Source organism: Sminthopsis crassicaudata, chromosome 4 (genome assembly GCF_048593235.1).
Source record: "Sminthopsis crassicaudata isolate SCR6 chromosome 4, ASM4859323v1, whole genome shotgun sequence".
NCBI classification, from domain to species: Eukaryota; Metazoa; Chordata; class Mammalia; order Dasyuromorphia; family Dasyuridae; genus Sminthopsis; species Sminthopsis crassicaudata.
In genome coordinates, this window is record NC_133620.1 from 279,285,796 (window position 1) to 279,309,670 (window position 23,875).

At 38.2% G+C, this 23,875-nt stretch overlaps 1 protein-coding gene across 1 annotated transcript in view; it reads left to right on the forward strand.

Moving 5' to 3' along the window:
- The first annotated feature begins 267 nt into the window (after window positions 1-267).
- UNC5CL (unc-5 family C-terminal like) overlaps window positions 268-23,875 on the forward strand; it is a 30,793-nt gene continuing 7,185 nt past the window's right edge. The window contains exons 1-3 of the mRNA XM_074311006.1: window positions 268-340; window positions 16,372-16,835; window positions 19,402-19,702. Of these exons, the coding sequence (XP_074167107.1) occupies window positions 16,439-16,835; window positions 19,402-19,702 (698 nt within the window). The 5' untranslated portion in view covers window positions 268-340; window positions 16,372-16,438. The remainder of the gene's footprint in view (window positions 341-16,371; window positions 16,836-19,401; window positions 19,703-23,875) is intronic.

Sequence of the window (23,875 nt, forward strand, 5' to 3'; positions counted from 1 at the left end):
TCCCCAACTACTCCACAGCTCAGTTTATGGGATCAGGCAAGACCATGGGTTTCTGGCATCCTTGCCTATTTCCTGAATCTCCCTGCTTGAATGTCCACTGAACTCAGACACTATTTTTTATCCCCTAAAAGAATAAAAAAAAATCCTCAAAAGACTTGTTCCCACTTTCCTTTTAAGGAGGTAAGGAGGAGGAACTAGGGACTCTGCCAGGAAAGCTCAGGCCACACCCTCTGTCTAGATTCCACTTCCCTGCTTCATTCCATTCTTACTTTTCTTTTGACTACTGCTTTGTTCCGACTCCTTGGAGACCCAGGTGAACTAAGGTCTTCAGAATAATTAAGTAAGTGTGCAGTTGGGTGTATGTGACTGATGAGATGGGCTCAATAAGGCAGCAAGTGATCCAAAAAGGGGAGAGGAGAGGAGAGGGGCAAAGGCTGGAAAGGGGTTGGGGAGGGAGTGGGAGGTGTGTAAAATCTAGACAGATGTCTGTACATTGGAACCAGAAATTTCTATTCTGCAAAGTGTTCACTGATAACACGCAGATTATGAGGTATTCTTTTGGAATGTTACACATTGGGCACTTTTTTCTAAAGCTGGGTTAGGGATCATGAAGGTGTCTGCCTAGCAGTATCTTAGGAAAGAGCGATGGGGAAGGCAAAGAGAGACTTTCAAGTACAAGTACAAGACTTCTAGGTAAATTGCTGTGGGGAGCTAGGAAAGGGATAGAAAGTGGCCCTGGGATTTCTAAGTGAGGAAGCTCCTTCAATCAATACAGGCTGGCTACTAATAATCGTGGAGAGTTGCCTAGACTAGAGCACTGGGAAGTTCATACATTTGGGATGCATCAGCTACAGAACTTGAACTCAGGTCTTTTTGGCTTTGAGGCTGTCTCTGTACTAGGCCATAGTGGCTGGAGAGGAGAGGCTGGGTAAAAAGTGGTAGGAAAAATTCAAATCCATTCTTAACTTGGGGGTGATAATGGGTGGAATTTGTGACTCAGATTCAGTGGGAGGGTTTGGGCCTCTGAGTCTGAGTGAGAACAAGAAAGGGTAAAAAATGGATTTTAGGTGTTTGGGCAACCAACTAGATTTTTTATTTTATTTTATTTTTCCAGATCCAAAAATCTACATTTAGTTGGAGCTAAGTAAATTCTCAAAGATTGAAATAAAGTGGGAGTGAGGGGAAAGAGCTTTTTGTAGATGGAGTAGCAGGGAGCTGTTTTCCTCCTTAAAATTTCTGAATTAGGATGCAAAAGGGAATAGATAGGATGACTCCAACCCACCTCCATACAGAGGCTTTATTTTCTGGAGAAGGAGATGATGGGAAATCACAGACTCATTGCTTTGAAAACCAACCTTAGGAGTAGACCAACCTTTGTCATTTTATAGATGAGGAAACTGAACTTAGAGAAGAAAATTGATTTGTTCAGTATCTCACTGGTCTAAGTAGCAGGGACCAACATTCAAGCTCTAATTCCCTAACCCAAAACTTATATCATCACTCTGACAAGAGACCCTATTTACCCAGGGGCTAACAGATAGGGAAAGGGGACACTCCCTTGCATATCACCTATATATCTCTGTGACAATTCCTGGTATAAAGGGGATTTGGACTCTGATCTTATGAGGCCCTAGGAAGTTTGCTGCAGTGGAAACAGAACAGACTACATGTTCTTTCCTTCTCCAATTCAACTCTAATCTATTGTACGTCACTGGCCCTTTGTTGGTGATAAAGAAGAGTTGGGAATGCCCTCAACCATGGAGCTAAGGAGTCCTCTCTCTTTCCTTTTGCTAGTTAATTCCATTTAATATTTTTAAAAATATGTATTTATTTCCATTTATGTTTCTAAGGTCTTTATTTTTCTTAGATATGGAAGAGAGAGCCTCAGGGTGAGGAAGAAGATTCTTGGAGAGTCACTAAAATCCATACCACCTACTCTTTCTTTTACCTAGAAGTCTCTTTCCTCATTCATTTTCCATTTCTCAATTTAATAAACATGTATTAAATTTCTGCTATGTATTTGATACTTGGGATGCAAAAATGAAAATGAAACCATTTGCCTTTGAAGCAAGAAGCCCACGTTATCCTTAAGGAGGGAGAATATGATAACATACACAGACAAGCAAATATGAAGTAATTTCAAGAGGTAGAAAATACTTAACTTTTCTTATTTAGTTACTTATTAATTATTGTAGAAGTCAGGAAAAGTTTCATATAAGAAGTGTTCCCTAAACTGTGCTCTAAAGAAAGCTATATATTAGTGGCTATAGAGAGCCCTAGGTTGGTGGGGAATTAACAAAGTCAGAACTCTGTTGTTAAAATAATCAGTTTGGAGGAAGATAGATAGGAAAGGCCCAGGGATTGAGGTTTGAAAGCAAAGAGACAAATTCGGAAGTGAATGAAGCAGTCCATATGAAGGGGACTAAGTATGAAAGGGACTCCCTCACACCTCTCAGATTGACTAAGATGACAGGAAAAAATAATGATGAATGTTGAAGGGAATGTGGGAAACTAGGACACTAATACATTGTCACTGGGGTTGTTAACTGCTCCAACCATTCTGAAAGTAATCTGAAACTATGCCCAAAAAGCTATGAAACTCCGCAAACTCCTTACTCAAGAATCCAAACTAAGGTAGTGGCTGTAAGTGTGAAGAACAAGGGATCCATGTAAAGGATGTTGCAGAGGTAGAATCTGTAAGACTGTAGACCCTAAGTGAGTAACATAAAGTGTTTTCCGACCTTTCTTGTTTCTTCCCCTCCTACCTCCCAGAATTTGAAGAAAGGATGGCTTTGGAGCAAAAATTAATTTGGTTTTGGACAAATTAAGTTCCATATAAGACTGGGACTGGATATATAACTTTGGGAGTCATTGCCATAGGATTAATCATCGAATCTATGGAAACTGATGAGATTATCAAGAAGGAGAATATAGAAATTAATGAATAAGGGGTCCAAGGCAGAGTCTTAGAATATGCTCTTTCTTGGTGTTTGGGAGAAGGATGCTGCTCCAGCAAAGGACACTGAGATGGAATGGCTAGGTAAGTTAAGAGGAAAGCTAAGAAAGAGCAGTATCACAGCATCCAAGAGAGAAATGATATCTAGGAGATTGGGGTTGTTGTAAGCTTTAAAGGCTGCAAAAGCTATAATGAAAACTGAGAAATGGCTATTGGATTTGACTGTTAAAAAATCATGGGGTTGGAAGTGAGATTGTAAGAGAGTGACAGGTAAGCCACTCAGTCAATAAGCATTTAAGTATCTACTATGTTGTAGGTGCTGTGTTAAATATTGAGGACAAAGTTCAAAGACTATCTTTGCTTTTTAAGAGTGCACAGTCCAACAGTGAAGACAGCATGCTAATAATTATACATAAATAAGCTATGTACAGGGTAAATTGGAAATAATCAAAAGAAAGAATGCATTAAAATAAAGAAGGACCAGAAAATATTTCCTATAGGTGAGATTTTAGCAGGTACTTTTGAAGGAAGCCAAGAAGCAAGGAGGGAGGACTTTGCAGGAATAGGGAAAGAGTTTGGATGCAAAAAGAAAAAGTGATAGGATAATAACTTAAGGGGATATCAGGGTTACAGGAGAGATTTTTTTTTAGGGTAGGGGAGTCCTGAGTGGGTGACAGAGAAGGAGCTAGTAGAAAAGAAGAGAAGGAGAACAGAAACTGAAGGAGCACAAATAAATAAGTTAATTTTGTCAAGGAAAAGCTCCATCTATTCATGATATATTGGGACACAGGGGAAAAAAGGGTGTGTGTGTGTGTGTGTGTGTGTGTGTGTGTGTGTGTGTGTGTGTGTGTGTAGTGGGAGGGGGTGATGATGAAGAGGGATTTCTATGTTTAGTATAGGAGAAAACAGAGAGCTCATGACAGCTGATCTTCCCTCCTCATCCCCCATATCCAGTAAAATTGGAGTCAAGATCCTTAACTTGAGGCAGAGGGATTGGTGGGTGGTTGAGTAAATAGTGATGTGCATTGAGGAAAAATGTTTGAAATAACTAGGGAAAGTGTGATAGAGAATCAATTGAGGAAGAATAAAACAATTGCATGCAAAAGTGAGAGCCTCATTGAGGTTAGATAGCATGCTCATTTCTAAAATATAGATAGAAGAATTGACTCAAATTTGTAAGAATTCAGGCCATTCTCCAATTGATAAATGATCAAAGTATATACACAGGCAATTTTCAGATGAAGAAATTGAAACCATTTATAGTCATATGAAAAAAATGTTCTGAATTATTATTGATCAGAGAAATGCAAATTAAGACAACTCTGGGATACCCCCTCACACCTCTCAGATTGACTAAGATGATAGGAAAAAATAATGATGAATTTTGCAAGGAGTGTGGGAAAACTGGGACATTAATACATTGTCATTGGGGTTGTTAATTGATCCAACCATTATGGAAAATAATTTGAAACTATGCCCAAAAGGCTATCAAACTCTTCATACTCTTTGATCTAGCAGTGTCTCTACAGGGCTTGTATCCTAAAGAGATGAGGAGGGATTTCTATGTTTAGAAGAGGAGAAAACAGAGCTCATGACAGCTGATCTTCCCTCCTCATCCCCCACACTCTAGTAAAATTAGAGTCAAGATCCTTAACTTGAGGCAGAGGGACTGGTGGGGGGTTGAGTAAATAGCAATATGCACAAAGGACCCATGTGTGCAAAAATGTTTGTGGCAGCCTTTTTTGTAGTGGCAAGAAACTGGAAACTGAGTGGATGCCCATCAGTTGGAGAATGGCTGAATAAGTTATGGTATATGAATGTTATGGAAAATTATTGTTCTATAAGAAATGATCAGCAGGGTGATTTCAGAGAGCTCTGGAGAGACTTCCATGATTTGATGTTAAGTGAAGTGAGTAGAAACAGGAGAACATTGTACATAGCAATAGCAAGATTATACAATGCTCAATTCTGATGGACGTGGCTCTTTTCAATAGCAAAGTAATTCAGGGCAGTTCCAATGGTCTTGTGATGAAGAGAGCCATTTGTACCCAGAAAGGACTGTGTGGTACTGAGTGTGGATCACTACATAACATTTTCACCTTTTTAACTGTTGTTTGTTTGAATTTTGTTTTCGTTCTCATTTTTTTCCTTTTCTTGTACATCATGATAATTGTGGAAATATGTATAGAATAATTGCACATGTTTAACATATTGGATTATTTGCCATGTGGGGGATAAGGGAAGGAAAAAAATTTGGAACAAAAGGTTTTACAAGGGTGAATATCAAAAATTATCTATGCATTTGAAAACAAGCAGCTTTAGTTAAAAAAAAAAACATTAGATAGCATAAATTTGTACTGATTCTAGCAGCATTTGAATAAGAGTGGAGAAGATGGATGGTGGCAAGTTAAGGTTAGGTAAGGTATAATTGTCAATAGGATAGGAGATAAAAGGAATAAAAAATAATTAAGTTGACAATGTGACTGAATTGGTTGACCATGGGGCCAAGATTTTGAAGGGAGGGAACAGTGGTCAGATCAAGGTTCAAAGTTGATGGAGTTGTAGAAAATTAATGTGTGAAAGACTTGAGGTTACACTGAGGATGAGGGATAGATTTGAGAGAAAGAAGGCACAAGAAAAACCAAAAGATGCAAGCTCTTCTTAAATATATGGAATGTCACCTAATCCATCATGTAGTGAGATTCTAATAGATATAGAGGCGAAGTCTGAGAGAGAAATTTTACATATTAAAACTATAAAAGTAGAAAAATTATAGGCAATAGTTAGAAACAGGTAGGTGGTTCAGTGGGGAGAATGCAACTGGAATCAGGAAGACCAGAATTCAAATGGAGCCTCAAGCACCAATATTAGCTGTATGAACCTGGGAAAATCTGTCTCACTTTCCTCTCATGTAAAATGGAGATAACAACTTCATCTTCCTCCCAGAGATATCCCAGAGAATCAAATGAGGTAATATTTACAAAATGGTTACAAAACTTTAATGTTATTATTTATTATTATTACCTTTATGTATGACTGAGACAAAACAAAGGAAATCATGACAACTTAAAAAGTTAGTGAACTAGGAAACCAAGTGATTGAGGACACATAAACATGTATATTAAAATCTTGAAAATGAAGGCAGTGAAGACCAAGGATGAAGTACTGATCCTAAGAAAAGAGGGAAAATGGACCCAGAAGGGATGGTAGATAGCTGTGAAAAGGAGTTGAACTGAATTCTAAAAATGAATGAAGTGAACTTTAAAAGGAGAACTTGATGAATGAGAATGACAAAGTGACAGAAAAGCTCAGTGATTTAAGGGCCATGAAAAAAATCAGCACTCAGTACCATGGAGAGTGCTCTAGAATGCAAAAAATTGGAAGGAGCGGGGAGAAAGTTCAGAATTAGAACTCTTTTGAGCAGAAGTTCCATTTATTCAGAACCAATAAATAGGAAAAAGTATTACAATATTTGAATTAACAAGCATATGCATATTGTATCTACTATGAATTTGGTACAATCAGTTAAAACAATCCCTTGAATTGAGTAGGGAAAATCATTAGATAATATAAGGATGACCTAAATAACAGCCCTTATAAATATGAAGTTGAAGTAATGAATCGATTTAAAGTTTTAGATTTGGCATATTGAGTGGCTGAAGAACTATAGACAGAGATTCAAAATATTATACAGGAAGCAGCAGCAGCAAGAACAGCAATAACAACAACAAAACATTCCAAAGGAAAAAAAAAAGCAAGAAAGCAAAATGGATGTCTGGTGAAGCTTTACAAATAGCTGAAGAAAGAAGAAAAGCAAAACATAAAAGAAAAAGGGAAAGATATACCCAATGGAATGAATGCAGAATTTCAGAGAATAGAAAGGAGAAATAAGAAGCAATAAATAAATAAAGTAAAGAAATAAAAGAAAACAGTTAGATTGGTAAAGACAAGAGATCTTTTCTTAAAAATTAGAACTATCTACCCAGGTTACTTATACCTTTGGAATCTAATACTTAATGTGCAACAAGAAAATGGTATTTACACACATATATTGTATCTGGGTTATATTGTAACATATGTAAAATGTATGGGATTGCCTGTCATCGGGGGGAGGGTTTGGAGGGAGGGCGGGATAATTTGGAAAAATGAATACAAGGGATAATATAAAAAATTACTCATGCATATATACTGTGGAAAAAAATTCTAAATAAAAAAATTAGAACTATCAAGAGAATTTTTCATTAAAATAGGCATGAAAAATACAAAAATAGTAGGAATGTAACAGAAATGGAAAAGATTTAAAAGATGTAGCAAGAATATACAGGAATATACAAGAAAGATCTTAACATCACTGATATCCATGATTATGTGGTTACTGATTGTCTCCAACATCTTGGAGAATGAAGTCAACGGGACATTAGTACTAACAATGGCAGCAATACTAACAATGGGATAGATAGAATTTCATTTGAGCTATTTAAAACGTTATATAAAAATGTTATAGCCAACATGCTAGCAAATTTGGAAATTTTAACAGTGGCCACTGGATTAGAAAAGATTAGTTTATATTCCAGTTCTAAAGAAGGGCAATGCCAAAGAATGTTCAAATTACTGAGCAATCATTCTTATTCAGTTTGCCAGCAAAGTTGTGTTTAAGATTCTGCAAGCTAGACTTCAGTAATGTGTAAACTGAGAATTACTAGAGGAACAGGCAGAGGCAGAGAAATTAGAGACAAATTGTTAGTTTTCACTGGATCATGGAGAAAGTAAGGGATTTTCAGGGAAAAAATCTATTTCTGTTTCATTGACTACACTAAAGCCTTTAACTGAGTGGATCACAACAAAATGTGACAAGTTCTTAAAGATTTGAGAGTAGCAGGTCATCTTACTTGTCTCCAGAGGAACCTGGATGTAGGAGAAGCAATAGTTAGAATTAAATATGGTGCAACTGATTGGTTTTAGATTGAGAAAGGATTATGACAAGGCTGCATATTATCACCTTATTTATTTAACTTAAATAAAAAGTACATTTTGCAAAATATCAGACTGGATGAGTTAAAAAACCAGAATTAAGGATGCCAAGAAAAATATCAACAATCTCAGATATGCAGATGATTCCACTCTTATGGCAGAGAGTTAAGAAGAATTAAGAAGCCTCTTGATAAGGGTGAAAGAACAAAGTGTAAAAGCTGACTTGAAACTTAACACCAAACAACAACAACAACAGCAAATAAAAAAAGAAAATACAAATCCCCCAAACACCTAAAATCTTGCAATTAGTCCCATCACTCCTTGGCAATTAAAGGAAGAAGAAATAGAAGCAGTGTTGGATTTTATATTCTTGGGGTCAAAGATCATAGTAGGCAGTAAATGCAGTCATGAAACTAAAAGATGCTTGCTCTTTGGAAGGAAAACTAGAGAAAATCTGGGCAGCATACTAAAAAGTAGAGACATCACTTTGCTGACAAAGGTCCATATATTATGGTTTTTTAGTAGTAATGCATGGTTCTGAGAGTTGGATTTTATGGAAAGCTGAGTGATAAAGAATCAATATTTTCAAATTGTGGTGTTGGAGAAGAAAGTCTCTTGGACAATAAAAAGATCAAATAAGTCAGTACTGAGACTATTCACTGGAAGGTGAAGCTAATACTTAAATACTTTTGATATGTAATGAAAAGATAGGCCTTACTGGAAACCTTGATGTTAGGAAAGATTGAAGGCAAAAGGAGAAGAGGATGGTAGAGGATGAGATTGATGGTGTTATGGAAATAACAAACATGAGCTTGGTCAGCCTTTGAGAAAGAGTAAAAAATACAAGGGTCTTGCAAGTTAGTCACAAAGAGTTGGACATGAATGAACAACAACTATGACACTATGCTGTGCACTGGGGACATAAATACAAAGAATAAACAATGTCAACTCTCAGGAACTTTATATATATATATATATATATATATATATATATATATATTTTAAAATTAGTTTTATTTTATTTTCTGTTCCAGATTCTCTCCTATTTTCATTCACTTCCCCACTCATTGAGAAGGCAAGAGATAGACGTTATGTAGAGCAAGTTTTGGATTAGCCATATAGAGAGGGAAAGGGAGAAGGAAAAGAAATAAAAGAGAAATAGATTGAGAAAGAGAAGAGAAAGAGAGAGAGAGGAAGAGAGGGGGAGGGGAAGAGGAGGAGGGAAAGGGAGAAGAAAAGGGAAAGGCAGAAGGAGAGGGAAAGGGAGAGGAAAGAGAGAGAGGGGGGATATATATAAAGAGAGAGATAGAGAGAGAGATGGAGAAAGAGAAGGAGAGCCAGAGAGAGAAGGGTGGGGTTTCAATATACCTTTTGAGTCTATGAGCTCTCTGTAGAGGTGGATAGTATTTTTCATCATGAGCCCTTTGGAATTGTGATGGATCACAGTACTGATTAGAGTTATTAAGTTTTTCGCAGTTAATTTTTTTCTTTACAATATCACTGTTACAGTGTAAATTGTTCTTCTGTTTTTGCCTATTTCATTTTGCATTAGTTCATATAAGTCTTGCCAGGTCTTTCTGAAACCACTCTTTGCATCTTTCCTTACAGCACAATAATATTCTATCACATTCATATATAATAACTTGTTTAACCATTCCCCAATTGATGGATATCTCCTAAGTTTTCAATTTTATGCCACTTCAAAAAGTGCTGCTATAAATATTTTTGGTAGTTTTGCCTTTTTTCCTTTTTCTTTGATCTCTTTGAGTTAGAAACCTAGTAGTAGTATTTCTGATAAAGTATGTAGTTTTATAGATTTTGGGCATAGTTCCAATTGCTTTCCAAAATGGTTGGACTAGTACATAGCTCCAATGGTAATGCATCACTCTACCCATTTCCCCCATATTTCTTCCAGCATTTGTCACTTCCCTTTTCTTTCCTTCTAACAAGTCTGATGTATGAGGTACTACCTCAGAGTTTTTAATTTGTGTTTCTCCAATTAGTAGTGATTTAGAACATTTTAAAAATATGACAGTTGATAGCTTTGATTTTTTTCCCTCTGAAAACTGCCTGTTCATTTCAATTGAAAAAATTGCTCTTAGTCTTATAAATTTAACTCAGTTCTCTATTTGCTTGATAAATAAGATCTTTATCAAAATAACTTCAATTTATTATTTATTTATTTTTAACATTCTTTTCTTTTTCAATTTTGAGTCCCATATTCATTGTCTCCTTCCCACTTTCCCCCCCATCCACTGAGATGATAAGTAATATGGTATCAATTATGTATGTGAAATTATATAAAACATTTCCATAATAGCCATATTTTAAAAAACACAAAAATAAACTATGAAAGTTATACTTTAGTTAGCACTTAGAGTTTGTCTGTTCTCTAGAGGTGGATAACACTTTTTCATCATGAGTTTTTGGAATTGTCTTGGATTACTTTAAAGTATGACTATAGATAGTTTTAATTTCTTTTGAGAACTCTGTTCATATCTTTTTAAAGTCTTTGATGATTTCTCATCAAGTTTACTCTTTTATTAGCATAAAATTGTTATTGATTGTTGTGTTGGAATGTCAACTTTCTAGTCATCTCTGTTCTTTTTGTCAGGAATTTTGAAAGTCCTTCATTTTATTAAATGTCCATTTCACCCAACTTATCGTATTATAGTCAGTTTTGCTGGGTAGTTTCTTTTGAGTTGTAATCCTAAATCCTTTTCCTTATGTATTAAAATTCCTCTGCTTCTTTACAGTGATAGTTGCTAATTTTTTTGTGATTCTGACTGTGGCCTCATAATATTTCAATATATATTTCTGAATACTTGTAGTATTTTCTCCTTGATCCAGAAAATTTGGATCTGGGCTACAATATTTCTGTGAGTTTTAATTTTGGTATTCTTTTTAAGAGGCAGCTGATAAATTCTTTATTTATCCAACTTATCTTTTACTGCTTTTATTTGATTTAATTTTTTTTCTTTTAAAAAATCTCTTTTAGAAATCTATATTTTTCTCTAAGGCTCTGCTTGTAGCTGCTTTGAAATCATCTTTTTCTTTTTTTCTTTTTGTTGTTTGTAGATTACTTAAAATACAAAATGAATTCATGATTAAAGGATCTCTAACAAGGAATCTCTCAGGAGTAATAACATTATGCAATTGAAAGAAAAAAAACACCTCCACCAAGATTACTATTTAATGATCTTCATTGTTGGTTTTTTAACAAGATTTTTAACAGGAAGACATAGGCTTATCAATTTTTTTCACTATTATTGTTTAAAATTTTTTAATAATACCTTTTAATGTTAAAAATACATGCAGGATAGTTCTCAATATTTACCCTGGCAACATGTGTTCTATATTTTTCTCCCTCCTTTCCCCCCACCCTCTCCCCTAGATAAATAATCCAATATAGGTTAAACATGTGCAATTCTTCTATACATATTTCCACATTAATCATGATGCACAAGAAAAATCAGATCAAAAAGGAAAAAAAATGAGAAAAAAGTAAGTAAGCAACAACAAAAAAGGTAAAAATACTATATTGTGATCCACATTTAGTCTCCATGGTCTTTCTAGATGCAGATGGCTCTCTCGAAGTCATTATCTTTTGAGTTCATGTCTTGGACCTCTCCATCGCAATATTTTTTATAGCTAAGTTTGTTGTTTGCTCATTTTTCCTATTTCTTGACTTTGAACTTTATATTAGAGTTAGGCTATGTTCACTGTTTTGGGGAATGTCTGGCCTGAGCTCTTGTTTCTTATATTGCTTTTAAAACAAGGGACCTTTAAGTTTTCAATGTTTCCAAATTAATATGATCCAGGGAGAGGTCTGTTCATTGTACTTCTGGTCTGTGCTTTGCAAATTCCTGACCCAGTTTGGGTTTGTTGGCTTTTGCGTGGTTGAGTTTCTATAGTCTACTGATAGACTTAGTTATAGTTAGCCAGCCAAGAGCTTTTCTAGGTTCAGTTTGATTGAACCACTGGTTTCTTGCCATGTTTATTCCTCTGCAGGTTTAAGTTCAGGGCTAAAGGTTAGAACTGAGTCCCCACTCAATTCTTGGGCTCAAAGCCATATAGCTGTAGTTATGGAACTTCTTCCTTGTTCCTTACACAGATAGGGCCATTGTGATCCTGCCTATTCCTCTTCACCTTGGAACTATGACTTGTAATGGGATAAAAGAGAGCAGAGTTTCCAAAAAGCATCTATCCCTGTGCCCAAGGCTAGTGCAGGGGGGCCCTGGGATCTCTCTCTGTCCAGGTAATCAGGTCTTTTCTGCACTTGGGTACTGGGCTGCTTCTCACTTACTGCTACTATCATTTCCTCTGCACTTGTGATCTACTGCCACTATTGCTCCCCCCCAACCTTGGCCAGCCTCCACTCCAGAATTTGAACATTTCTCTGTATATCTTCTTAAGCGTCCCTGGGCTGGGGAAATGAATCATTATAACTCTTTCTTGCTTTCCCCAAACAGAATTTTATTTGGTGCATCTAGGGAATGGGAGTATAGGGGAGGAGGTGGTTTGGGGGAAAAGAGACAAAAACACCACCCAAACTTTCATTCTAATGGAGGAGATAAGTATACACACAATACATATAGTGTAAATATAAAGTTAACAAATACCAAATAGTTATGTTGGTCATCTCAAAAATCTCGGTGCAGCTTTAAGCTTTAATAGTTTAAATTTGTACCAAGACTATTGCCACACCCTGTACAAAGCAATTTGACAAGGAAGCAATCAATATTGGAAAGTGAGAAAGGGAGAAAATAAGAAAAGTCATCTTGTAGAAAATGAGATTTTAGTTGGGTCTTAAAGGAAGCCAGGGAGGTCAGAAGCTGTATCTTAATGTGGGAGAGGGATTCTATGAAATAGAGATCAGGAGGTTCTATTTGCTTTGCAAACCTTAAAGCACCAAATGTGCAAATATTAGCTACTCTTATTCTTTTCTTGTTTAAAATTGTTTCTTGTTTAAAATTTAAAATTAAAAAATAATCTTGATTAAAATCTTATTCTTATTTTAGACCCTCAGTCTCTTCCCTCCATGCCTTTGTACTACCTCCCTCAGGATCAGAATCAATTCCTTCCTTGCCTTTTGACCAAAGGAGAATTGAGGATGCAGCTGCTATGTTAAATCTACCCATACTTCAAGTCCCATCTCAAATGTGACTTTGTTCAAGTCTTTCCTGATCCAATCCCTTCCCATATCTCTTCCCACCCCTCCCAGGTAAAATTGAGTTCTTCCGTTTTCTGAAAGCATATTGTTGGTATTACTCAATGGTATCTTAAATTTAGATTTGGAGTAATCTCTAGAATTGTCCAATCTTCATTTTCTGAGGAAGTCTGAGAAGTTAAATGATTCATACAGGTAATGCCTGGTAGATGCAGGATTGGATTCTAGGTTCTCTGCCTTCAAATCTACAGCTTTTCTCCTTGTACCTTCCTGACTCTGTGAGGATCAAATGAGACTTGAAAATATTTGTAAGGCATTTAACACAGTGCCTGGCACATAATAAGTGCTTAATAAATGCTTATTTCCATCTCTTCCCTCTTCCTGTTATATTCTCATATATATATTTTTTTGTGCTTATCTTATTTCTCTGTAAGTTGTTCAAGGACAAGGACACTATATCTTTGTATTCCCCTCCCTCAAATGCCAGGTGAAGGACCTGCACAGAGCAGGCACTAAATGTTTGAATTAAATGAAGTGGGGTGGATGCCTTCATGGATCCCTTTCCCTGGTCTGACTTCCCTCTAAGGCTCCTTTCCCCAATAATATTGGATGTGTGTGTGGTGTGTGTGTAGGAACTTGTAGACAGCTATTTGCATATAGAGAAGCTTAAGAATAGGGAACTTTTTATCTATGCCTTAGGATGGACCATTGTGATAAAGTGCAACCTCAAAGACTTCTCTTTTTCTTTACTAGAAAGCAATCAATCTCTCTTTAGTTCAGTTCTCTTCAGCTTTCCTCTCAGGTTCCGGACTTTCCAGTTGCTCTCCTATTCAGGGTCCCTTCAGAATTGCCTAGGTTTTTTTTTTTTTTTTTTTTTTTTTAAAGTTCTACAGCTCTCCCAGTCCCACGAAATTTTTTGCCACTCTCAAATCCTATCCAGTCTCTTTTCTCTCTATTTCCACCTGTTTCCTTCACCTCACCTAACTCTCAGGTCCTAAGATGCAGAGAAAGGCTTTACTTCAGCCAGTCTGTTCCTTCCTCAGGGATCTAGATTTCTAAGCAAGATATTCCCCTCTTCCTTTTACCTCCCTCATTCTTTCTTCCTGTCTGAATCACCAGTGACCCATGTGGGAAGGTTGGGTAGGGTACGGATACTGGGAATGCATTAAAATCCCATGCAGAGAAAGGAAGAGAAGTCCTAAGAGGGGTTTAGCATTCTCATTTAGAAAAATAAATGTTCTGTCCTCAGCTCTCAGGATTAGACACAAGAATTTTCAAAAGGGCTAAGAATCTGGATAATGGAAAACAAGATATGATGGAAAGAGAGGATTGTGGGGGAAATTGGGTTGCTATAAAAGACCTGGGAACCTGGATCTGGGTGGGGCCAGAGGTAGGGCTTGCTAGAAGGGGTGAGAATGTGTGGTTTGGTGGGAGGGCAGAGCCCAGGGCTCTAGGCTGATAAAGTGAGATAGGGTGGGAGGGTTGGAGCTATGGGAGGCTGCTTCCTGGAAGCCTTCATCAGACTCCTGATCTTGAGTTCATCCAGTGGCTATGACACGTCAGAAAGTAAGGAGGCAGGCCTTGCCTCTCTGTCCTATATGGGGAGGGCAGGCATTCCTGTATCTCGGTGTTTCTCTGCACATTGCCGATCAATTAGCCTAGTGACTATTGAGTGTCTAGTGTACACTACATATGATGGGAAATGGAAAAGAAATTAATAAACATAAAAAGCTAGCAATCTAGTTGGGGAGACAAGAAGAACAAACATATAAACCACATATAGGTAAGATACTAAGTAATGCATAATGTGAATTCAAGAAAAGATCATTGGAAGTTGAAATAATCCTGGAAAGCTTCATGAAAAGCTGGGATTTGTACTAGGCTTTTAAATATTGGAGTCTGAGGGATTAGGATGGAAAGGATTTAGAGGGGCCAGAGTGGGACAAAGGAAGGAAACAAGTGTTTTTAAGTGCCTACTATGCACCAGGTACTGAACCAAACCCTACACAAATTTCTCATTTGATTTTCACAAAAACCTGGGAGGCAAGTGCTTTTTATCATTCCCATTTTACAGCTGAGAAAACTGAGGTAGAGAGAGGTAAAGGTGACTTGCTCAGGATCAGCAAGTAAACCCCTGAGGTCACATTTGCACTCAGATTTCCCTCAGTCCAAGCCCAGGACTATATCCACTTTAGCTATAGCAGCTATAGCAGAGAAGTAGAAAATAAAGTAGTGAGCATGTTTGGAGAGTGAGGGAGGGGCTAGTGAGGAGCCTGTTATGGCCAGAACAGAGTATGCTGGTTGGGGTGAAGCAGGAGGTAAGACTGGTTGGTTAGCTGGGGTAGAAAGCCACATATACAAGTTTAGACTTAATTGGTGGCCTATTGAGCAGAGAAATGATCATTATTCAACAAATATTTTTGATTGCCCAATTCTTTTTTTTTTCAATCCTTAAAAAAACTTAAAATTAAAAAAAAAAATGAACGAAATCTCATTCCCCTCCTACCTCTTCCAAACCCTCCTGAATTGGAAAGAAGCAGGATTCTAGTAACAAATACACATAGTCCAGCAAAACAAATTCCTGCACTGACTACATCTAAAAATCTAACTCACTTTGCAGTCTGAGTCAGGATCTCTTTGTCAAGCGGTGGGGAGCATGTGTCATTGCAGGGCCTTTGCAGACATGTTTGATCATTGTATAGCTCTGAGTGGTTAAACCTTTCCAAATTGTTTGTCTTTACAATATTGTCATTATAGGAAAAAATTGTTTCCCTGGCCTTGCTTACTTTACTCTATATCTCTTCAAATGATCTTCTCAGAAACTGTCCCTTACAGCACCACAAGGCTGCTAGGGATAGCTAGATGGCACAGTGGATAGAGCATGGGCTCTGGAGTCAGGAGAACCTGAATTCAAAAATGACCCTCTTAATACTTACTAGCTGTGTGATCCCGGGCAAGTCACTTAATCCCAACTGCCTAAACAAACAAACAAACAACCAAAAAAAAAAAAAAAAAAAGAAAGAAAGAAAGAAAAGAAAAGTTTAAGAAGTCCTGATGAACATTACCTGTGTGGCCCTGGGAAGGTCATTTTAACTTGGACTTAATTTTCCTTATCTGCAATAAAAGGGTGTTGGTATAGATCTCCTGGAAGTTCCTTCTAGGTCTAAGTTTGTAATCCTATGAATTGATCCCTACTCTGTTGTCACAAATCTCCGAGCCTGAGAGGACACGATATTGCTTGGAATCTAGGACTGCTCCCTTCTCTCCCCCACAGGTCCTTGGCCCCTGCTAACCTCTCCAAGAGCGCAGGAGAGCCGGCACCCACCGACGGGATTGTGCTGATGTGTATGCTTGGGAGTTTCATCCAGCAAAGCTTGCCCCTCCAGTTCCTGCTGCTGGTGGGGGTGCCTGTGGCCACTGTGCTCCTGCTGGTTCAGTGCCTTCGTTGGAGCTTCCCCTGCAGCAGGCATCAAGGAAATTCAGAGGGTCCACAGGGCCTGGAGCAGCCAGTCCCTGAGGCCATCTCTCTGCCGGAGGATGGGGCATCCAGACAGTTTCAGCCAGCCACCCTGACAGAGATGGCCAACTTCTACCAGGAGCTGCACACACCCACTGAGGGCCAAACTGTGGTGCGACAACTGATGAACAAGCTCTTGGTGTTCGCATGGCGCGAGGTGGATCACTTGGGGGGCTGTCTGCTGCTCAAGGACATGGGTATCTCCCTGTTCATCCCTCCAGGTAAGATACCCGTGCCTACCCTGACACAGTGACTCTGCCCCTCTTTTTTTATCTCTCCTGATTTCCCTTCTTGGCTTTTATTTTGCCTCTTACCTTCCTTGGGGATGACTGATAATCTTTGGCTATGATGAACATTACTCCTTGTTATTCTTCCCATCCTATTTCCCTTCTATACACCCTCCAGCACTGTTAACCTGGCTATGTTGTTCCTTCAGCCTTTTCTGTCCTCTGATGCCTAAAGAAGCAAAGAATGCTCAATCTGAAAGAAGCCTTTGAGGTTATCTGAAGTAGTGTGGTTTAGTAGACAGAGTGCTGGAGTTGGAGTAAGGAGGATCTGGGTTCAAATTCTATCTCAGGGAGTTATTAGCTCTGGGACCTCCTTAAATCACCCAACCTATGTTTTCCCATCTGCAAAAATGGGATTGTAAAATGTCATGGGGAGCAGCTAGTTGGTATAGTGGATAGAGCACCAATCCTGAAGTCAGGAGGACCCAAGTTCAAATCTGGCCTCAGATACTTAACATTTCCTAGCTGTGTGACCCTGGGCAAGTCACTTAACCCCAATTGCCTCAGCAAAAAAAAAAAAAAAAAAAAAAAAAAAAAAGTAAAATCTCATGGGATCATTGTGAGGTTCCAAAGAGATCACATCTGGACAGTACTCTGCAAACTTTGAAACCCGATGTAAAAGTTAATATTATCATTATTAACATAAATTCAACCCTTTCATTGTACAGAAGAAGAAATCAAGGCTTAACAAATAGCCAGTTGACTTGCTCCAAGTCACATACTTGGACTGGAGTAAAGTGATAGAACCCCAGATTTCTCCTGAGCTTAGCCCAGCGTTCTCTCTCCCAGACCACTGGCAACTTGGTGGCACAGTGGATGGAGCGTAGGACTCAGAATCAGGAAGTCAGTCAACAAATATTTATTAAATGCCTACTACATAACAAGGACCTTAGGAAGCATTGGGGATACAAAGAAGGACCAAACTCAGTCCCTACTCTAAAGAAGATCACATTTAATGGGGAAGATAATATGTAAAGAATGATGTACAGATGACTAATACACCAAATAAACTGAAGATAATCAGTAGGAGGAAGGTATAGAATTAAGAAGGTTGAGAAAGGTTGCCTATAGAAGATAAAATTTTGGCTCGGACTTGAAGGAAGGCAGGAGCCAAATATGGGGAAAGAGAATTCCAAGTATGGGGAATAGTTGGTGAAAATGTCAGGAGTCAAAGGGAGTTACTTGTTGGAGGAGACTAATATCCCTACATCAAAGAGTATATGAGGGAGTTTGGTATAAAGAGATTGGAAAGTCATGGAGGGGCAGATTATTAAGGACTTAGGATGCCAAACAGAGGATATTATATTTGATTCTGGAAGTGACAGGGAACCACTGGAGTTTGTTGTGGAAGAGGAAGATCTGGCTAGACCCACTTATTAGGAAGATCATTTGACAGATGAGTGGAGGACATATTGTAGTAGGGAGAGGCTTCTGGTTATAGTCAAGATGTGAGGTAATGAAGACCTACAATAAAGCTATGGCAGAATCAAAGGAGAGGGGAGATCTTAACAGCAACCCTTAGCAACAGATTGGATAAGATAGGGTGAGAGAAAGGGAAGGGTTGAGGGCGACACTTAGGTTGGAGCCTGATTGATTGGGAAGTAGTGTGTTTGACAGTAATAGGGAAATTTTGGCGAGGAGGGTTTGGAGGATAGCTACTGAGTTCAGTTTTGGATATTTTGAGTTTAAGATGTTTATGGAACATCCAGCCTGAGGTCTCCATTAGGCAGTTGGAGATGCGAGACTGGAGAAAGGTTAAGGTTGGGTATGTAAATTTAAGAATCATCAGCATAGAAATGATAACTGAACCCTGAAGTGGATGAGAAATACTAGATGTGTAACTGTGGGTAAGTTACTTTACCTGGCTGTGCCTCAGCTTCCTTGTTTAAAAAAGGAGGGTTTTTCTGAATTTAAATCTAGCCCTAGGTACTTTCTGGCTGTCTGAGCTTGGGTAAATCGCTTTAACTCAGTTTGCCTCAGTTTCCTCATCTCTAAAATGAAGATAATAACATTTGCCTCCCAAGTTTTTTGTGAGAATAAAATGAAACAAATATTTGTAACTTTAAAACTCAATATAAATGCTATTTTGTTACTACTACGACTACCCCTATCACTATTACTACTATAATGACTACTACTACATTGTGGCTACTGTTACTGCTACTACCTTCCCTCTAGTGCATGGATGCACACACATATGAACCTAGCTTTATGTACACCCATTTACCTACTGTTGCTGCTGATCTCTTAATGTCGGATCTCCTTTCTAGTACTTCCATTCTTTATTCCTTTCCTTACACCTTTACTAGACTTCAGCCCCTGTTTCTGTTCCTTTCTTCAATGTCCTGCACTTCCCTCTCCTCCATCCTTTAGATAATACTGACACCTCAGTACCTCACTCCTGGTGTAAATGAGCCCCATCTTGATTCCACCTGGCGTTAGCTGTGCCCTCCACTTCTGCCTCTCCTGACTCCTCTGTTCTGTGTTTTTCTTTCCCTAGGTGCAGTAGCTCTGGGTCGCCGGGAACAGGTATCTCTGACCCTGGTGTGGGACTTGTCTGATGCCCCATCACTGTCAAGTACCCAGGCCTTGGTGAGCCCTGTAGTGGCGTGCAACCCCCATGGAGCCTCCTTCTTGAAGCCCTGCATGCTTACTTTTAAACACTGTGCCCAGAACCCTGCCTATGCCTGTATCTATTCTAGCAACACTGCCCTGCTTGATGCTAAGGATTGGAAACCTCTGGGAGAACCTGGGGCTCACACTTCAAGAGATGAGTGCCGAATCTCCCTCTCCCACTTCAGGTAGGGTTGGTCATCGGCTCTATCTACCTATTTCTTGTACTTCTTCCCCTCGTCAAATTAACTCTGCCCCTAACAATCTGGAGAGTGCTACTCAATACAGAGTATCCCCAAAAGTTAGTATTAATTTAAGCTATTATAGGTTAACTCTACCAAAAGACTTGAGATATTTGGTGTATCAGTCTAGAGAAGGGAAAGGTTAGGGTAAACTGTTGATGGATTTGGAATTTGACCTTATAAACATTTATTCACTAATAGGGATCAATCACCTAATTTGTCAAATTTCACTGCGGGCCAGCCACTATAATAAGCACTCAGAATCCAGAAAGAAGCAAAAGACAGTCTTTGTCCTCAAGGAGCTTACAGTGTAATGAAGGAGACAACAAACAAATATTTACAACAAACTACTAGATAATTAGGAAATAATTAAGAGGAGCGCACTAGAATTAAGAGGGGGTAGGAAAGGCTTTCTTCAGGAATTGGAATTTTAGTTAACACTTAAAGGAAGGTAGAAAAGCCAATAGGTAGAGCTGAGAATGGAAAGCAATCCAGGCATGGCAGCCTGGAGTCAAGAGGTGTAGTGTCTTGTCTGTGGAAGATCCAGAGGCTACTGTGAAGGGGTTCCATGTAGGGGAGTTAGGAGTCCTAACATGTACCCATAGGCACATACAGACAGTCATTTAGGAGCATGCATTCTTAGCAGGAACCTCATATAGAAGTGGTAATGTCTCTGTTTCTCTGTGATAAAGTAGCAGGTGGGAATGCACTGGATGCTGTAGTAACAACCCTGCACACATACAGCCCAGGCCATAGGATCATCTTCTCACTTCACTGAAGAAGCATCAGTGGACTTTGGCAGATCTGTGGGTATTGGAGCAGCCTTGGTTTGTTTGCACTTTCAAGATTATACTGCATATTTTCTGGAATAAAAACTGAGCTAGAAAAATTCCCTAAAATTATCTGCTTTATCCAATCCTGACCTACTTGCTATATAGCAGGCAGGGATGCCACCCAGAAGGTGAAACACACAAAAAAATGAATCAAAACTTTTGTGAAGATGATTGTGCACATGCTTTTGGACAACACAAAATTCAGTTGATCTGAAATATGAACAACTCTCATTGCAAGAGAATTCAGTAGATATTACATCCAAATAGCAGCTCTGAGGGAAATAAGGCTGGCAAATGAAAGTCAGCTTATTGAAGTTGGCTGTGGTGCTAAAGAATGCCATGAAGCTGATGTAAGTTTTGCAATAGAACTAATTTAGTTAACAAGCTTGGATGTGGCACAAAAGTAGTGAATAACTGGCCCGTGACAATGTTATTGCACTTGCAGAAAAGTGCTATCTCACCATCATCAATGAATATGATCTTGAACCCTGATGAGGTTAAAGAAAAATTTCATAAAGACCTGGAGACCTGCTTTAGCAATCAGCCAAAAGAAGAAAAGCTTATAATTCTGGATGACTTTAATGCCAGAAAAAGCACAAACTGCCAGACATGGTAGGACATTTTTGAGAATAGAGTCAGAAACAGCAACTGTAAAGGTAACTTCTTACTGAAGACTTGTGTGCCTCATGTTCTCATCACTAATGCTGTCTTCCAATTATTTAAACAATAAAACATCATGTATGTGCCCTCGAAGCAAACATTGGCATTTAATATACTATTAGAGATGAAAAGACAGATAAGATATGAGAATGATAAAGGATACGTGTGGTGCAGAGTGATCAAACTTATCCTCTCTAAGCTTAACATTCACATTTAACAAAAGTGGCGACCCCAAAGCAAGATGACTACTAGAAGACTTAATGTCACCAAGTTTAGAGTTTTCCTTCTAGTGTGAACTTTTATTGCTAATTGAAGGGAAAGCTGAGCAATCGTGGAACAGAACAGGAGTGGGCTGGATTCAGAGATTTGGTGTTCAACACTGCATTTATTCATCTGGGCCAGAATACTTGCAAACATCAAGACTGGTTTGATGAAAGTGATGGGGAAATTCAGAAGCTGCTAAATAAGAAATGAGAACTCCATGGGGTTTACCAGCTGGATAGTTCATCCTTCTCCAAGAAGGCAGCATTTAATGTCATCAAAAAATGAAGTGCAGGAAAAACTTAGATACAGAATTCTTAGCTCAGTAAGAAGGCAGGTGAAATTCAGTTTTATGCTGATAGTAAAAGATAATAACAATTCAAGGCCCTTAAAATGATACCCTGAAGGCAGTTTATGGGCTCAAGACCTATGCTGCATCTCAAGTTCTCAGTGAAGACGGAACCACATTGATTAGTGACAAGGACTTGATCTTATAGAGATAAGCTGAACACTTCTATATTGTTCTCAACAGATAGTCATCAATTAATACTGAGGCCATCGACCATATACTTCTGGTTGAATTTAGTTCCTCTTTAGTCAAATGTTCAAGTTGAAAAAGAAGTTCTGAATGCCATTTAGCTAGCTCCTCTTGTATGGTAAAGTGCTTGGTGCTGATTCTACCAACTGAGATTTACAAAGGCAGTGGCTCATACAAAAACTTACTGAAATTTCTGGATTAGATAGCAAGAGGAAGTTATTTCCCAGTTCAAGTTGCCTCCATGTCTATAAAAAAAAGAAAAATAGATGTCCTGTGACAATCATGGGAAAGGAGAGTGATTCTCTCTTAGTTATTACTGGAAAGATTCTTGCAGAATCCTCCTTATTTTTCCCAAGAAAGATGGCCATATACCTGAGATCCAGTGTAGTTTAGGAAAGGACCAAGAAATGTTTGACAGGGTTTTTGCTGCTGGACAATTATAGGAGAAATGTTTGGAGCGTTACACAGGCCTGCACATAACATTCATCAGTTTGCCCAAGACCTTTGATGCCATTAGTTGTGATGGTTTGTGGCAAATTAGGGCAAAATTTAGTTCCCTGGAGAAATTCATACAGTATTGTACATTGTACAGTATTGTACATTGTTTTATGACAACATGCTTGTCTAAGTTCTGGATAATGGACAATGCTCCCCTGTTTCTTCAGTCACCAATAGAATGAAGCAAAGGCTATGTACTTGCTTCCATGCTTTTTAACATGATGTCTTTTGCGATGTGATTGGACACAAAGATGAAAACAGCATCAAGGTCAGCTACTGGATTGATTGTAAATTATTTAATTTTTAAAATGGAGGGAGAGCTGATGCACAAATTTTTGTCCACAAATATGGTGCACTCAATGCAGTCAGTCCTGAGCTGGGAGGCAGTAAAGTATGGATTAATTCTCTGATGCTGTATTAATTTTGACCTAAAAATTTACAACAAAAAAAAACAAAGGTTCTCCATCAGCCGGCACCACATTATCCTTATGTAGGACCATCAGTTACAGCAAATGGAGAAATATTGAATGCTATAGATGGTCATTCATTCTAACAGTATGATGATGAGATTGACATAACTTTGGCCAGACTTAGCTCAGTGTTTGGAAGGTTCTGAAGGAAAATGAGGGAGAGAAGACTTGGTAATAAGCCACCTACTAAATTGAAGGTCTACAGAACTATAGTGCTGCCCTCACTATGTCTGTCTGTGAAATCTGGACAGTTTACCAGAGTTGTTCTGGGAAACTGAAATGTTTCCACTTGAATTGTCTTAGGAAGATTCTGAAGTTCACCTGGCAAGATAAGATATTAGACATTAAGATCCTTTCTCAACTTGAACTGTCAAACATTCAAACTACCACAGAGAGCACAATTCTGATAGGCTGGCCATGTTGTTTGAATGCCAAAAGTATATTTGCCTAAAAGACCATTTTATGGAGAACTTACACAAGGCAAGCACTCATATGGAAGTTACTACTAGAATAAGTAGTACAAGAACATTATCAAGTTCTTTCTGAAGAACTTTAGAATCAATTGTGAGTCATGGGAGACACAGCATAAAGTGCTCATAGCAAAGAAAGTGTTGTGCTTTGAAAGCAAAGCAGAATTGCAGTAACTCAAAAGAAACATGAGCTATGAATCCACTGATCACCACTTCAATGAGATCCTTTGTGGAAAACACATAGGAACATTATTGTCAAATTTAGAAACATCTAGATCAAAGAGAAAACTTTGCAAGAAACAAGGAAAAAAACAATTTAAATATGCTGGAGCTATAATCAGAATTGTACAGGACTTAGCAGCTATAATAAAAGACCACAACTCCTAGAA